The following is a 16,791-nucleotide window of genomic DNA, read 5'->3' as shown; positions in this document are numbered from 1 at the left end:
ATTGTTACAGTCCCCTCAGGCACGTTTGAGACCTTCTGAGGAGCTGGTGAGCATGATAGGAACGTCAGAGGAACACCAAACTTGCCCTGATGTGTTTGTCACAACTTCCCCGAACACAATGTGTGAATTTGTGGAAAATCTGAGAAAGTCGGTTTTTACCCAAAAAAACACAAACACTAACCCCTTACTGTTTTTTTAATCTGAGGTGAAAATTTCGACTTTCTCCGATCTTCTGCAAATTCACACAGTGCGTTACTGAGCTCAAGACACACACCAGCGTGCACTTTGTTTTGTCCTTTCACACTCCGACGCTGAGATCTGATCATTTCCTGTAGAGCAGTCAGTATGTTTTGGATCCAGTTGATTGTACGAGTGGGTGAGAGTTCTGAAGCTCAGGGAGAAACTCAGTGCATGTTAATTTATAGAACAGATCACTGTTTATATCAAATCAGCCCGAGTCCAGTGCTCCAGACCTCCTCCTGGTTTTGAAGCACTTCCTGTCCACACAGATACGGCATTTTTAAACATGCAGATGTTCCAGCTGAGATGGGGGGGGGGGGGGGGGGGGTGACCCCACAATAGACATGTTAAACACAAACACACCACAGTCGGGTTTAAATTTGTGTGAAGATAAAACCTGTGCGTTACTGTTAAATGGATAGATTTGAATAAAGATCTTGTTATTCCACAAGGGGGCGAAATAGAGCAATTCAGAACATAACCATCAGATGAACATTGGACAAAATTATTAACTACCATTTGATATTTTTCAGGTAAGAAAGGAGAAATGTCTGCCTTTACATTTTAATCCCCTGAGAGGAAGTGGGTTCTGTGTACACTTTGGTATGTGGTCAATATCACCCAGTTTTATAGTAGACATTAGCGTGGTTCAAACCCATTTCTCCTCAGGTGATCAGAATACCCAGAATCCCTGACTGTAGATCAGTCCCCAGTCATTTCTTGTATAAACTAAACTATTACACCTGAGCGGAGATTAACACTGCAAAACATTTGGGCAAAACTTCCAAACATTACGATGCAACAAGAATTCAGTTTCTGAAGTGACGACCGTTTTGAACCAGCTAGATCAGACGTTTCAAAACGCACACTATCAGACGCAGTCCAACCCAAAGAAGGTCAAACACCAGAAACAAGACAGAATTGTTCCAGATATTTTTTATTGAGATCAAGTGAACTGTTTTGCATCGTGTTTCCTTTTCAGCTGAGTCCAAACACTTCCTCAAAGATCCTGTAAGGCTCCTGCAGCTCTGCGCGTTTGTCTACCGGTGGAACTGTGTTTTGCTCGGCTGAGGGTGCGGGCGTACCGGGACTGACCGCTTCATGCAGGAAAGGTGTGATCTTTTCGTGGTTGGTGTCTGGCATTGGAGTTCCGTGCTCACGGTCAGACGTTGGCGTTCTTCGTCCGCTCTCCAGCGTGGGCGGGGTCTCTGTTGTGACCTTTCCATGCTTGTTCTCTAGCATTAGTGTTCCATACTCCTGCTGTGGCACCAGCGTGCCGTGCTCACTCTCTGGCGTGGGCGTACTCTCCGGCGTGGGCGTACTCTCCGGCGTGGGCGTACTCTCCGGCGTGGGCGTACTCTCCGGCGTGATCTTTCCGTGCTCACTCTCCGGCGTGGGCGTACTCCCCGGCGTGGGCGTTCCGTGCTCAGTCTCCGGCGTGGGCGTACTCCCCGGCGTGGGCGTACTCCCCGGCGTGGGCGTACTCCCCGGCGTGGGCGTACTCCCCGGCGTGATCTTTCCATGCTCGCTCTCTGGAATCTGTACTGCATGCGTGCTTTCTGGCATGGGGGTTCTCTCCGGTGAGACCGTTCTGTGCTCGAATACGAGCGTCCTCTCTGGACCCAACGTTGTGTGCTGGCTCTCCATCGTAAGTATTTGGAGTTCCGGCTCTGGTGTGAAGATTCCCACCGTGCTCTGCGTTGGGATACTTCTGTTCCTTTCTTCCGGGTGTTTCTCCACTAAAGCCCCCAGTTCACTCGTCAAGGGTCGCATCAGTGCTGTGGACAAAAATCAGCACGTCGATCACAAATGTACATTTATATAGAGAACTGCTAGTAAACCGAGCTCACAGTCAGTGGGATTTCAGTCTCAGTTTACATTCATGTTCCCACTGAATTTAACAGCTGTGAAAAGTATTTGCACCCATCCTGGTTTCTTCAGTTTTTGTGTCTCAGACTAAATTGTTTCAGAAATTAACAAAATCGAAGATAAAACAAAGGCAACCTAATTAAACAAAATAGTTTCCAAGTAATGTTATTTATTGAAGCAAAAAGTTATCCAATACCAACTGGGCCTGTGTGAAAATGTATTTTCCCCCATAGTTACTAATTCCCCAAACCTACAAAACTGCATTGATAACGGGGTTCAGCTGGACGAGACAACCAGGTCTGATTACTGCAAACCCTGTTCAATCACATCTACACTTACACAGAACTTTATCAACAGCATGGAGTTGGTTAAAAGATCTTACACAGTAACACACTGTGCCAAAGCTGAAAGATTCCAGAAATGATGATGAAGGTGACTCAAGTACATCAGTCTGGGAAGGGTTACAAAGCTATTTCAGAGGCTCTGGGACTCTAAAGAACCACAGCGAGAGCCGTTATCTCCAAATGGAAAAACTCTGCACAGTACTGAACCTTCCCAGAAGTGTGACCTCAGAGAGAGAGAGAGAGAGAGAGAGAGAGAGAGAGAGAGAGAGAGAGAGACACAGCAACATCTTATCCAGGACGTCACAAGAGCCAAGGACAACATCAAAGGACCTACAGGCCTCTCCTGCATCAGTAAAGGTCACTGTTCATGACTCCACTATCAGAAAGACACTGGGGGAAAACGGCTCCATGGAAGAGTGGTGAGGTGAAAACCACTGCTAACCCAGAAGAACATTAAGACTCGTCTGAATTTCACTAAGACACACCTTGATCCTCAACCTTTTGGGAGAATGTTCTGTGGACTGATGAGGTGAAAGTGGAACTGTTTGGAAGACAGGAGTCCCGTTACATCTGGCGTAAACCAAACACCGAATTCCACAAAAAGAACATACCTACGGTCAAGCATGGTGGAGGAAGTGTGACGGTGTGGGGATGCTCTGCTGCTTCAGGACCTGGGCAACATGCAGTAATTGAGGAAACATGAATTCTGCTCTCTATCAGAAAACCCTAAAGGAGAATGTCCGGTCTTCAGTCCGTAAGCTGAAACTCAAGTGTAACTAGATTGCGCAGTGAGACAACGATCCAAAGCACAGGAGTAAGTGCGAGTCCTAGAAGTAAGTGAAAGTCTGATCTCCAGTTATCAGAAGTGTTTGGTTGCAGTTATTGCTGCTAAAGGTGGCACAACCAGATTTTAAGTTTAAGGGGGCAATTAGTTTTTCCACATGGGTGATAGGTGTTGGATAACTTTTTTGCTTCAATAAAATAAAAACTTGTTTACTCAGGATGTCTGTTTTATGCTGTATTTCATTTAAAGATCTAAAGCTATTTACTATGAGATGCACAAAAACAGAAGAAATCAGAAAATTCTCAGCACTGTATCAGAATATTGTCAGTTACCATGACAACCACCAACTGCTCATCTCTTCAGCTAGTTTTCCCATACAGGTTCTAGAGACCAAATTTTCCTCCTTCTCTAATAATTTACACTTCAGAACATAATTAGCCCAAAGATGTGAAGATGTAGTGACATCACAATACGAGTCCATACACAGCCCCGCCCACAAGTTAGTAATGTACAGAATTCTGACATTTCAGGCATGACATCTGCCACATCAACAATACGACTGTGCGAGGTGTTTATAGTCCTCACTCGGCATCTCGGGGACACAGGACGAGTCACAGCATGAACAAACAGAGTCCACACCATAAAGCTCCTCCCACCTAATAAATAAACAAACAAAACAGTGATGAATATTAAACATGCATTTCATCTGCATAAACATGGGGTATTAACGAGGTGTTTGGTCGTACCTGTGCTCCAGACTGTTATAGGTGCAGGACTTTGACGTCTCTGTCGGAATGACGTTTCTGATCGACATCTCGCAGTGTATAAACAGATACTGATTTTAAAAAAATAAATAATAAATTCATATTTAAAAAAAAGAGCATATTCATAGTTTCTTGCTGTATTTTAGTTTTTGTATTTTTACCCAGTTTTGGCCCATTGTTTTTTGTTTTATTCCAACAATTAACTGTAGATTCCATGCATGAAGATTTATTTTCATTTTATTTATTTATTTTATTGGCTGTGATGAGCTTCATCCCAAATGTTAAAGCTAAATAGTCTGCTTTAGGCTCCGCCTACTCCAAAATCCAAACTGTTCATTTTACACCATCACTGAGGCGATTTATCAGAAGGCGTTGATTAATTTTCTATACCAGCAGCTCTGACAGTAGTGAATAACCACAAACCACACGTTTGTTATATTAATGCACTCGTATTAATACGTTATTGTTTCTATAGTAACGGCTCGTTCACAGCAGGTGCTCCACAAACATTTACGGAAGGAGTCTCCAGTGTCAGCGCTTTCTAACAGTCAGAGGTTTTCTGGCATCCTCAGGACAGTGTACACTCCCTTCCGGTTTCTCAGTAACACGACGAGCTGTGTTTTGTCTTAGACTTTGAGAGAGAATAACGGCGCCGGTGAAGGAACGACTGTTTACAGCGGCAATAATGTAAGCTCTTCAATAGAGAAATGGTAATCGTTGTAGAGTTGCTGTGGCGTAAGAGAAAAAACACTGAAAATAAGCAGGAGGTTGTGGATAACTTTCCTCCAACAGCACAACGTCACATTCATCATCACGGCTCGTTCCAGTTGATCAGAAACACGAGGAGTCGCGGCGCTGACGTTTCTGATCGGTTCCTCGGTCAGATCGCCTACAGCGAGAAGTGCGCTTTTCTTAAAGCTGGATGTAGTGAGAACACTAGCTGGGGGTGAATACTTTCGTACCTTCTGCACTTTTCCCTGCAGCGCGAAGGCGTCGACGGAGAACCGGACCACGTTCTTCCTGGTGCTGTTTATGAATCTGGACCTGCTGCTCCTCTTGCTGTCCTTCAAGCAGCTGAAGATAAAGACGTGAAACACGACAGTTCATTCTCAAACACTCGCCCGTCATCAGGAATAAAAACCGTGAAGGAGGAAGCGTTGTCGTTATTAGGGTTTATTACCCGTGGTCGTCGATGATCTTAACCTGCGGCGTGGAGTCACGCGAGCTGTTCGCGGTCACATGACAGAAATGCACGAATAACCGCTCATCGTCAGGCACGTAAAGAGTTTTGGCTTCGAAGTACATCGGCTTCCCCATAACGAACCCTTCATGGGGTGGGAGTCTGTTCCACTGCTCTGAAACACAGACACACGGGGAACACGATCAGAGAAAACTCGCAGAATTCAGTTCGATATTTAAACGTCGTTACCGTCGCGCGCCGTCAGGGTGATGCCGCCTTTGGTTTTCATGGGTTTAAAGAACTTCAGCCTTTCGACAGACGGCACGAAGCCCATCTTGTACGAGTAGTGGAACCTGTGAAGAGAAACAAGCGACCAATCAGCACGAGGCTCACAGTCCAGGTGTGTTAACAGTGTAATGCAGGTGCAGTGTTTGTATTTTGAATGAGAGGAGTGAGAGCTCATCGATCACATGTCCAGGTGTGCTCGCAGCAGAACGGCGAGAGCAGAATGAAACTCACCTGTTAAAGCGACACTGCACCGGTACGGAGAACACCTCAGAACCCGACACACTGCCCTCAGGGGTGTAGTGGAGCGTGTTGGAATAAACAACCGTTTCATTTATGACCTGTATTAACATAGAGAGGGGAAACGAGTTTCTTCACGGCGCTGTAGGAATTCACTTCATTACAGGTGTAGAATTTATTTAGATTGACATGTTTAGAGTTCAGTAGTGGGAGAGACACCGGAGTAAATGTTGGACTCAAAAGGCCCAAAAATGCAACGCAGCTATACGACATTGATGCTGCATTCAACTGGAGATCATAACTCCGAATTCCCAAACCAAAAGAAAACGCCCCCTCCGTCTTTATCTAGAGAGCGTGATGCAGCGGCGCTTTAGTGTCCCCCCGGTGTATGAACCCGGTACCTGTCTCTGAGTGCCGCACTCGTGCAGTTCGTACTGGAATAAAACGCTCTGTTCGGTCGTTCTGCTGACGTCGCACGTGCCTAGTCTCACGTGCACGCGCTCCCCGCTGGCTTCCAGGCTCGCCTTATGAACTCGCACGCGCATGTCCCGCGCGGTGCACGCGACGTTCACCGGGCCGCTCGGCCTCACTCGGGTCCTCGTGCGTTGCCGTAGCTCGGGCAAGAGAACCTGGCGCACGCGCTTGGGCATCGGCTCGCGGTTTATCACGTGCGCCGGTGAGAAGTGCCGTTTGCCCACGCGCGGCTTTCTAAAATGCCGGAACACGGGCAGGTGTAAATATGGCGCCTCGAGCTGCTCCTGCTGTCCGCTGGTGACCGGGTCAGGTGTAAGGAGCGGGAGCGGGTGCGGGTGCGGGTGCGGGACCGTACCGGCGGCACGCGCGGTCGGAGAGAACAAGCCCATGAGCACGTAGATGGAGGTTAGAACGAGCCCCATGACAGAGCATGAACACACGCTGGGAAACATTCACTCACTGAAGAGGCTCGCGCTTTCCCACGCGCATGATATATACCCCACAATGCACCACGCCCTTTGCGTTAATTAACCACACACCTGGCGCGTGAAAAAGGCGCAAGCTGTTTCCTGTTGTGGGAAAATAATTAAATAAATAAATAATCCTCAGAGTGTGTGTGAGATCATTTGATCCGTTTTAATGCTTCCTCCAAGTCCGCACACACGCGAACACGAACACACCACAGTGTCGTCGCTTTTATTTCAGTTTACTTTATTTTCTGCTGTGAGCCCAGACTGTCCGAGTTCGGGGCGGGGCGGGGCGGGGCGGGGGCGGGGGCGGGGCGATAACACACAGTCCCGGCGGCTCCCGGTGTGACGGTTCGGTTCGGTTCACCTTTATTGTCACTGTCAGAGTACTAGTACAGGTAAAGGTAAACAGAACGATGCAGACCAGTGATGCAACTGGCTATGAGGTAAAATGCACTGAACAGGAGTTGAGGTGCAGTAGGCTGAGATAAACACTACACAGATCGAGGTAACAGCACGATGCATGTGATCTGATGCAGAGGATTTCAGTACATGCAAACAGCAACAAAGTGCAAATAACAGTCTGATATAAATAACTGTAGTATGATGGAGAACTGCAGTGATGTGCGTAGTGATGTAAGATACAGTATAGTGTGGTGTTCAATGCTAATGTTTAGTTGCTAAGTGAAGGCTGGTGGTTAATGGGCAGAATCGGAGTTCTGTAGACTGCTGTAGCGTTCCCCAAGCCTGGGGAAGCCCAACGCTGAGCCCCCTTATGGAGCTCGGGTCAAGGGAAATGTCAGTATGGGAGTGTGATACAGCTGTTTCAAGCTTCATTTCTATTAATATGTTCTCAGTGAGTAAAATATTACGAGTAATGCCACGTGCTCTGCAGTGAAGTTGTGATTGTGCTTATGAGCAGAAAGCAGGCTTTAGTGTAGAAGATGAAACGGAAGACTGCTCCTTATTCACAATAACACAATGACACTAATGATACTATTGATCAGTGTTTGTGGTTTCAGCGCTCAGTGACTTTTCCTTCTCAGCGATTTCGGTGACATTTATTCTGTAATGAGACGATTATTCTATACAAAAAATCTTTATTAATACAGTTATGATTAACTAATTTAAAAAAATACAACTAAACCTGATTTGGCTCAAAGTCTGAAAGTAAAACTTAAAATGAATTGATTCTCAGATGTGTTGCTCAATTCCTAAAGTGTCTTCTGGATAAAAGAACAATTTTTATGTTAGGGTCACGTTCCTGAATGAAGTGGTCAGGCTTTAAAATGAATGTCTTTAACAGTGACGGATAGATTTAGATAAAATACTCTGTGCTTGTTTGATGAATTTGAAAGTTCTCTCACTGTAACACAATGGATTTACTTCTTTATTTACTTTAGATACTCGTAACAGTTAAATGAAACATTTTTAAAAGGGTGAAAGACACCGAGCTTCGGAACCCGGACGGTTTCAGAGCAGGTGTGTAATGATTTGCCCTGAAGCGTGTGCTCAGTAAAAGTGATATTTCATATTTGAATGACTCGCTTCCTGTCAGTGATCCTCATCTGACTCTGTACAATCCTAATGTTTTAAACTTTACCGTTGAACTCTTTACTCTTTCCCCAACACCACGTCAGAGTGAGCTTATTCACCGTGTTCTTCAGTGGACGAGAAATCCAGGCTTGACATTTCACATTCATTTTATTTGATTGATTTATTAGACAGACTCTGTATAAATGAGAGATAACGGTCAGAGTCCAGACAGTTCTCATCATGAAGAACTTTAGTGTGAATGTTCAGGTGAACCTGCGCCCCCGCCGCCGCCCCCGGTCTTTGACAGGAATCCTGAAGGGATCCGAGAAGAGCCGAGCAGGAATTAGGAATCTCCGAGCAGCACAAAAACAGATTTTAGCGACCAGTCAATTATTGTGCTTTATTTTTATCCAGTTTTATGTGCTATGTACTGTAAACCCTACAGATGTGACATTTCCACCTGGGATGAGATGAAGGACTCGCTCAGTGATCTTTACTCCTCGTTTATCTCAGAAAACATCTCAGAAACTCCAGCCCATCTCTGCTGCGGTGACGGACACGGACGTGTTCCTCTTCGGCGACTCTTCGTCTTCCCAGGTTCCCTCGGAGAACATCGCTACAAAGCCAGTCATGTTTTTCTGCATCGCTCCTTCCTCTTTCTGAACCTCATCAGCGTCCTTTTCCTTCTCTTTTTCTCCATCTTTCGCCATGTTCACTGCATCTCCTTCCTTCATCCTTTCATCATTCTCAGACTCTGCAACACCCATCAGAACCTCCTCCTCTAACTCTTCCTTCTCATCTACCACTTCCTCCTCAGTCTCCTCCCCTTCCTCCTGTGTCTCCTCCCCCTCAAGATGATGGTGGCGGTGTAACTGGACGGAGCCCGGCACCGGGTTCAGCCCCTTGTCAGAAGTTTCAGAATAAAGGTCATTGTGGATTAAACTCCACGGCTTGCTGGTCACCACGGCCTGATCCACGAAGGACGAGGAGTCTGCTGAAGCCAAACCAAATACAGGCATTATATTTTTAAGTGTTCATTTTACAGGTCATTATTATTTATAAAAAGCATTTAGAATTCTATCAAATCTCTCCCCCCCCGTACATTCTTACTGTATAATAATTTGCCATTGTTTGGCATGTGTAATTATGTACATTTATTATTTTCAGCCCCAAAAACATTTTTAAAAAATAAAACCGATTTTAAAATTCATTTAAAAAAAAAAAACCCAAAAACAATTAAATGTATAAAGACGCTGAAAAATAACATTTTAAAAATAAAAATTTTACTGGTGTTTATTTTACACATTTTTATTACAAAGCAGTACGTTGGACATTTAAAATTACAAAAGATTTGCTTCATTTGTAGATATGGATTTTATTATAAAATCATTTTTATTTATACTCTTATAAAGAAGTCATGAGGTTGCATACATATGGAACAAGGAAGCTGTTGAAAGTGTGATATAGAACAGAAACAGCAATTAACGTTACGGACTTTTAAAACTAAGATGTAAAGACACACAGTTACAGAACTTACTGATCTCCGGAGGGCGACACTGAGAGTCACAGCAGTCACAGACGGAGGCGTCGCCACCAAGCTCCTCCCACCTGATTATATAATCTCATTATCGGCACACACGTGAGATTTCTGCACTTTAAGATTGTTCTTCAATAAAAATCTTGATAAAAACATGGGCACCGACACTGGAGACTCCTTCCATAAATGTCACATGAATTACATAAAAACGTCACGCGTCAATCTTTACAGTCCGCTGTACACGAGCCGTTACTATAGAAACGATAAGGTATTATTTTAAACGAGCGCATTGATATAAACCTGCGCTGCTGTTCTAGAAAACTGATCACCACCTTCTGACCAATCACAAGCCAGGATTCTGTAAAGAGGATTAAACTCACCTGAGCGCAGACTCGCTGTAGGTGCAGGACTTTGCTGTGGTGCTCGCGGACGCGTTTCCAACCAGAACAGTGCAGTGCAAATAAAAACGCTGATCAACAGAACGACCAACAACCACGAAAACACAGGATAAAGAGTCTGTTAAAGCAAAACCCCAGTTTTCACCCGCATCTTTATCCAACTCGATTAGAACGGGAGTCTAAGGGCAGATGTTCAACTCGGTCTATAACGATCTACGTGAAGAAGTTCCTTTCATTACTGGAAACACGTTCAGAGGGAAGAGCCTGTAGTCGTCGTGTGGCTCCGATGGCGTATGGATATCACAAAATCTACAGGAAAGTGCCAAGTAACCGGAACTACTTTTTGCTGCAGGACTCCAGTGTTGGAAAGTTAAAGATAAAGAATAAACAGAGTTTTGAGAAGATTTTCTCACGTCTGTCACGTAACAAACATTTATTCAAGGAAGGAGTTCAGCATCTGCTCTTAGACTTTCCATTCGAATGGAGTTCGGAGTAAACAGATCGTCTGCGGTTCTTCTCTCGGTCCATGAACAGACATCAGAGTGAAAAACTCTGGAATGTTTTCAGAAATTGAAAAAGTTTCCAACATTTCTCTTCTATATGATGCTCGATTACGTAATGAAAGCACAGGATTACAGAGACATCGCGCTCGTAAATAAAGTGTATAATTACCGTTAATTTCTGTAACATATAAAGTTAAATAAAGTTTTTTTAAAAAAAAAGACCTTTACAAGATTTATGACCGACTCCGTGATATTATATGAAGTAGAAAGCGATACCTCTGAATCCGCCTCAGCGAACAAAAACGCGTCGAGTGTAAAGCGAAGGACGTTCGCCTGCCTCGAGACGTAGCGCGACTGACTTCCTGTCCTCTTACTGTCCACCATGCATCTAACAAACAGAAAAAAACTTTAGCGTCATGGCGACTACGTACAGAACAGGAAGTAGAACCTTATGCCCGATTACCCGAAGTTGCTGATGACATCATAGCGCTGGGTGGAGCTGGAATCCTCACTCGGCGTAACGTGACAGGCCTTGATGTAAACGCGCTTGTCCTTCAAGATGATTTCTGCTCCTATTTCAAAGTATATGGGCTCTCCGAGGACGTGACTCTTGTTCACCTCGAGTTCCTCCCACTTACCTGTAAGAACACACACAAGCTCGATTACAGCGAGCTGAAACGCTAAACCACGTGAACGTGAACTGCCGCCTCACCGTTTCGCACAGAGAGACCGAAGACCCGCTTCCTGATCAACGTCTTCCGAAACGACTGCGGACGATACTCCGGCAAATAGCCGATTTTGTACGAATAGTGAAATCTGGAGAAAAGATTCAACAAAATGAGAAAATGAACTTCGATTATTTCACTTCAAAATATGTAAACATCACATTTATTTTCTGATGAAAAACTAAACTTAGCGCCACACGTTTAGCAAACGCCGTAGGTTGTCTAGCCTTAGTTTAATGAGCAACCCTTGAACTAACGCTAACCGATGAATTAGCCTTACAGTAAATCAACCAGCCCAGTGTTAATAAGTTTGCTTGGAAATAGAGTCAGTCTTGCTAGCATTCTAAAAACAGACTCAGAGCAAGTGGACTAGCTAACTACAGAGCATTAATGCTAAATGTATCTATAAGAACAAACCTTCAGGCAAGCCACAAAGACGAATATAATTCATAATCTGTGAATAAAGCAGCTAATGTACTGTAGTGTTCCTCGGACAGATCCTCGTGCTCACCGATCGTACGCACACTGGACGGGTAGCGTTAGCGGCACAGCTCTGATGACGGCTCCCTGATCCTCCGGCCTGTAGAGAACCTCATTAGTGTACAGGAGCTGTCCGTTTATCACCTGAATAAGAAAGATCTGGTTTAGTTCAGCAATAAATCATTTTAAGAAACCACATAAGGCCTGTAGAAGAGCTAGTCAGGATATGCTAACAGCCGGAGGAACATTAGCTGGACTTTACTCACCATCAGATAACCGTTATTAAAGCAGAACCCACTCAGAGTTGTACAGAATTTACACATTTTATTGCCAAGATCTCCAGGTTTCATCTTGCTGCAGATCAAATGTTCTGATTGGTCAGAAGTTCTGACAGTAGCGCAGGTTTATATTAACACACTCGTTTCTAAAACGTTATCCTTCCTATAGTAAATGGATATAAAGTAAGACGTGTCGTACAGAACTGTAATTGTTGGTAAATTGCTGTTGAGCATGAGGAAAACGCTTGGGGACTTGCTGTTGGAGGAAAATAATCATCTTCTGATCGCTAAAGTACCTCCGCTGAAGTACCTCCACTGAAGTACCTCCGCACACCACTCTGTCGTATTTTATTTCTTACATAAATATTAAGGTTCATCTTTCAGACAGATGTTGATGGGGAGGAATAGATTTATCTGCAGCCACTGACGTCACCTCCAAGTTTCAAACATGGTACACTTAAAGTTTGGCTGATTATTTATTTGTTTATTTAGTGCACATCACAGACCCGTGTCTAAGTGTGCACAATCTCTAAACTTGACAAAAATTATATATACATTTTTTAAAAAATTTTCCCATCCAAAGACGCCACGAGGACGCCCTTTGCGCGTATCTGTAATGATTAACTGTAATTAATAATGCAGCTCACTGCGCCATCTTGTGTTCGAGAACTGACAGGGCAGGTGAGAGTTTCACTCATTATATTGCTGGTTTATTTCCTTACCGATAGCAAACTCCCACATTCATTCAACTCGTACTGGAAGTACAGGACGCTCTCGTCAACACGTGACGGCGGACATGTTCCCAACCGGAAGTGAGCGGCGGAGCTCCGGAAGTTCAGCAGAGCCTGATTGATTCGAACGGAAATCTTGCTGTAGCCACACCACAACTCCACACCGTAATTATTATTCACGGGAGTGACCCGGATGGGAGTCTGGGGCACTTGTGGGATCAGAATATTGGACAGAACGCCCGGTAACGTCCTCCTTCCGGTTACAGGTCTGAAAAGCTCTTTAGAAACGGCAGGAGAGGAGCGGTGGTGGAACATGGGGAGGAGGAGATAAGGAGGCGTGATGGCGGATGGGTGATGAGGAGGAGGATGATGGGTAAAGTCACTGTCCCCGATCTCCGGCCTCGGCTCGTTGTAGAGCTCCTGCTCCGGTGATGTGCTGGTGCTATATCTCTGATCATCACCTCTCCCAGTTACAACCATTACACACCCCAGTAACCTAAACACACACACGTGCAGAGAGAGGAGCAGCCGCGCGCCGTTCATTTCCGCCCCACAGACACTAATCTGATTACAAACGCTGGAAGCTTTACTGGGCAGGTTTTTTTTTTTTAAAGAACAGAAAGTTGAGACGCTGCTGCAATTAAGCCACTAACCCGAGAAGCACCTGATGCGATGATGACGCCACTGCTTAATTACATGGCCCCGCCCAACCGGAAATGAATTGGAGAATGGTCATGATCTCCAGTCCTGCAAGAATCTGGTCATTACCTGTTCAGGTCTATTAATAGTAATAGTACTTTTATGTGATCAGGTGTCCTGACAGAAAACAGGCTTTATGGAGATTTAAACTGATCGCTTTTAAACGGTAGAAACGTCGCACGCTGCCGCCCTCTGCCGGTCAGCTGCGTGTAACTGCATCATTAAAACCCCAAAACAAAACCAACTAAATGACCAACTAAATGAATTATAAATATATGCAAAATAAATAATTATAATAATAAATTAATAATAAATAATTAACTAACCTGTAAAAGCCTGAAATAAAATACACTATATATAAACATAATATATATATATATATATTAGTCTGTTATAGAGATATATAACTCCTGTGCTTGTGAAGTGTTTGACAGTTGTGCAGCTTTTCACATTTACACTCGCTTTTAAGTTTATAATTACTGATTGTTGCTTTAGATACTGTGGAGAATGAGAAGTAACACAGTCTGATGAAATAAAGTCGACAGATATACAGATTGTAGCCTACATTGACCTACAAAAATGTTGAGTATTACAGCAGGTGCAGATCAGTAACACACGTGTTCTACTACGCCTATGAGTGATGTTTCTAAAGTCATAGTAGATCCTGTTATAATAGCACACTGATATCATCAAAGCAATTAACTTATACCGCTTATAAACAGGAGTTTATAGACTGATTTACATCGGATATGAAAATATCTTTAGTGGAAATTAAGTGCCATTAAGTGGACTGGCTATGCTAAATTGCCCCTAGCTGTGAATATGTGTGTGTGTGTGTGTGTGTGTGTGTGTGTGTCCAGGGTGAACTCTAGATCCACCCATCCTGTCCAGGATGAACGGTTACTGAAGATGAATGAGTGATTCACAGTGGAAAACAGAGCAGGATGGGTTCTCCCTGTTGAGTTGTGGTTTCCTCCATGGGTTCCTCCTCCTGAGCTCTGACGCCTTCTTTAAAGCTGCTTTTCGGACCAAATAATACAATTCTATTCCCTAACACACTGACACACACATTTCCTTATAATTGGTGTGTTGAACTGGAAACACATTCAAACTTGAAGGACGTTGAAGATTTTAAATCAGGGACCCCTTTAAAAAAAATCTCCCGACCCCCTCAGCTCAGATTTATTTCATGTACATAATGCAACACTTCAGATATTAGGCTCGTTATTTAAATGTATACAATCATATCATGCTTTTTTTTTTTTTTTTTTGGAGCCTTGGTTTCTAATCCCACTTCATTTTTATTTACTCGTCATTAGATTCACGTGGACGTTATTTATAAGCCACTTGTTTTTGTGGTACTGAGATTTGGATTCAAACCAGATAATAAATATGAATAAAAACAGTTGAAGCAGATAATAACTTTAAAAACAATAATAAATATAATAACTTTTATTAATGGTTGGTTGTGATTGGTTGTTCTACCACTGTAGCAGTTTTTTTTTTACTTAAAAAAAGAAAAGAAAAAAAAGAATCACAAACCCCACTTTCAGACCCGATGATGATGATCTGGTAAAAGACCGGAGCAGAAGTGTTTCTTCAGAGCTGTTGACGCTGATCAGCGTTTCACACTCGCTTCTCGTTACCTATCTAACATCACGCAAGACGTTCTCTACGTCCCGGAAGCTGCGTTACACAGCTCCACTTTCATATAAGGCCGCTTTGTAAGTGGACAATTACTGACTGTAGTCCCTCCATCGTGCTGTAAAGTATTGGCACCCCTCTATTCCATCCTTAGTTCGGTATCGTCGCAGGGTTTCAGTCTAACCAATCAGAAGCCACACTTCAAGTTGGTCCTCATGTTCCCAACCCCGGACCTGGAGAACCTCCTGTCCTGCACATTGGGCGTGTCTGCTTCAACACACCTGATTCAGCTAATTGATCTGAAAACACCAAAATGTACAGGACAGGAGGTTCTACAAGACCAGGGATGAGAACCTGTGGGTCATCAAGCGCAGTTTCTGATCGTTTGGAAAGAAAACCCGCAGCCACACCGGACATCCTGGACATCCACCATTGGAAAGGGAACAGCACACACCCCACGGAGCAGACGTGACTGTACTACACACCGTCTGTCTGTTCAGTTAATGACTGAAGCTCATCTTTTTCCCAGTACAGTGTGTTCATCTGACACATTTGTTTTAAATGTATTTTTAACATGATTTTTAACGTATTGTTTGTATTTGATTTTCTACTCCAATAGAACGTGCAGCGAGCGCTTGCTCATGACGAAGCTCTTAAATCTTTCTGTTGAAGATTTTCGTTGTAAAAAGATGACCTTGGCATGGGAAGATATCTCGAATATCTGCAAATTCAATGATTATTTCTTTTTATTTGATGTTTTTAAACAAATATGAGATTATTATTAAGCCTGTTTCTGGACATATTTACTCGTTTCAAGCTTACAACGGTCTCATTTTACCGGCCGATCATCGTGTTTCTTTCTATAAACAAACTTGAATCCATGTAAATTATTATTTCTTTAAATATCTAGAAATAGGTTTTACATCGTGCTTAAAAACAATCTGATAACGATTAAAGAAACGCTCATTAAATTAGCCTTTATTCAAGATATTCTTTCTCGCTAAATACCTCACCTGAGCAGCGACGCCGAGGTGTTTAAACCCCCAAACATACCTGCGGTGGTCTGTTCACACTATTGGACAGATTTGAGCGGGTGCCAATACTTCTCTACAGTTTATGCATTGTGTTCCGCAGTGTAAGATGTGATCCTTTCCAGCGTGGTGTTCACGTGTCACACGTTTGCTGTTTGCTAGCTCAGGAGTGTCAGTTTCCCGGACAGGTGATAGACTCTGGAACACCCCGAGAGTCAGAAACGTCTCCTCGGTGTGTTTGGGTTTAAACAGAAGCAGCGATGAAGCGGAGATGATGAAGACCAAGACGTCCATCTTCTGAGGTTTCTGAGGTTCCTTCGTTTCCCATTAGACCTGGAACATCTGACCGACATCATCATGCTGACATTCTCATAAACGTCATGTTTCACACGTGGCAAATTCGTAAGAATTCTAACACACACACATACACACACACACACACACGTGTGCCATCGTTATTATAAAATTGTATTGAAGGAGTGATTTTATTCGTTGGGACGTTGCCTAAGTAGGGAGGAAAAGTCTGTTCCATTCGAAAGTCTTTCTAAACACGGTATTGTCCACCTTGCGTCTCAAACTCGT

The 16,791-nt window shown here is 43.8% G+C and overlaps 3 protein-coding genes across 6 annotated transcripts in view; all 3 read right to left on the bottom strand.

Annotated features, from left to right (window-relative positions):
* Positions 1 to 1,158: 1,158 nt before the first annotated feature.
* LOC108256254 (uncharacterized) lies at positions 1,159 to 6,842 on the bottom strand. The gene is made up of 8 exons (XM_017452901.3): positions 6,108 to 6,842; positions 5,701 to 5,807; positions 5,431 to 5,534; positions 5,182 to 5,356; positions 4,964 to 5,075; positions 3,984 to 4,072; positions 3,823 to 3,893; positions 1,159 to 2,018 (listed from the first exon to the last, which is right to left on the bottom strand). The coding sequence occupies exons 1-8, from the start codon at positions 6,630 to 6,632 to the stop codon at positions 1,219 to 1,221; spliced, it is 1,983 nt and encodes a 660-aa protein (XP_017308390.1). The 5' UTR covers positions 6,633 to 6,842; the 3' UTR covers positions 1,159 to 1,218.
* A 1,490-nt stretch (positions 6,843 to 8,332) lies between these two features.
* On the bottom strand, positions 8,333 to 13,495 carry LOC108256253 (zona pellucida sperm-binding protein 3). 2 transcript variants are annotated; one of them, XM_017452898.3, is made up of 8 exons: positions 12,827 to 13,495; positions 11,858 to 11,970; positions 11,334 to 11,437; positions 11,085 to 11,259; positions 10,898 to 11,009; positions 10,101 to 10,189; positions 9,721 to 9,791; positions 8,333 to 9,177 (listed from the first exon to the last, which is right to left on the bottom strand). In XM_017452898.3, exons 1-8 carry the CDS (start codon positions 13,376 to 13,378, stop codon positions 8,705 to 8,707), a joined length of 1,689 nt encoding a protein of 562 aa, XP_017308387.1. In that variant the 5' UTR covers positions 13,379 to 13,495; the 3' UTR covers positions 8,333 to 8,704. The 2 variants fall into 2 exon arrangements, with proteins under 2 accessions (XP_017308387.1, XP_017308389.1); XM_017452900.3 differs by having other exon boundaries at positions 8,333 to 9,174.
* Positions 13,496 to 14,970: 1,475 nt separating this feature from the next.
* The window catches only part of dyrk1b (dual-specificity tyrosine-(Y)-phosphorylation regulated kinase 1B), a 42,724-nt gene continuing 40,903 nt past the window's right edge, over positions 14,971 to 16,791 (bottom strand). For all 3 annotated transcript variants that reach the window (XM_017452890.3, XM_017452888.3, XM_017452889.3), the window contains exon 11: positions 14,971 to 16,791. This exon is cut by the window's right edge and continues 4,779 nt beyond it. The gene's annotated coding sequence lies outside the window, so the exon portion shown is untranslated.

The sequence above is a fragment of the Ictalurus punctatus genome, chromosome 23, assembly GCF_001660625.3.
Source record: "Ictalurus punctatus breed USDA103 chromosome 23, Coco_2.0, whole genome shotgun sequence".
Lineage (NCBI taxonomy): Eukaryota > Metazoa > Chordata > Actinopteri > Siluriformes > Ictaluridae > Ictalurus > Ictalurus punctatus.
The sequence above is the reverse complement of the archived record's forward strand: the minus strand, read 5'-3'. Positions and strand labels throughout refer to the sequence as shown.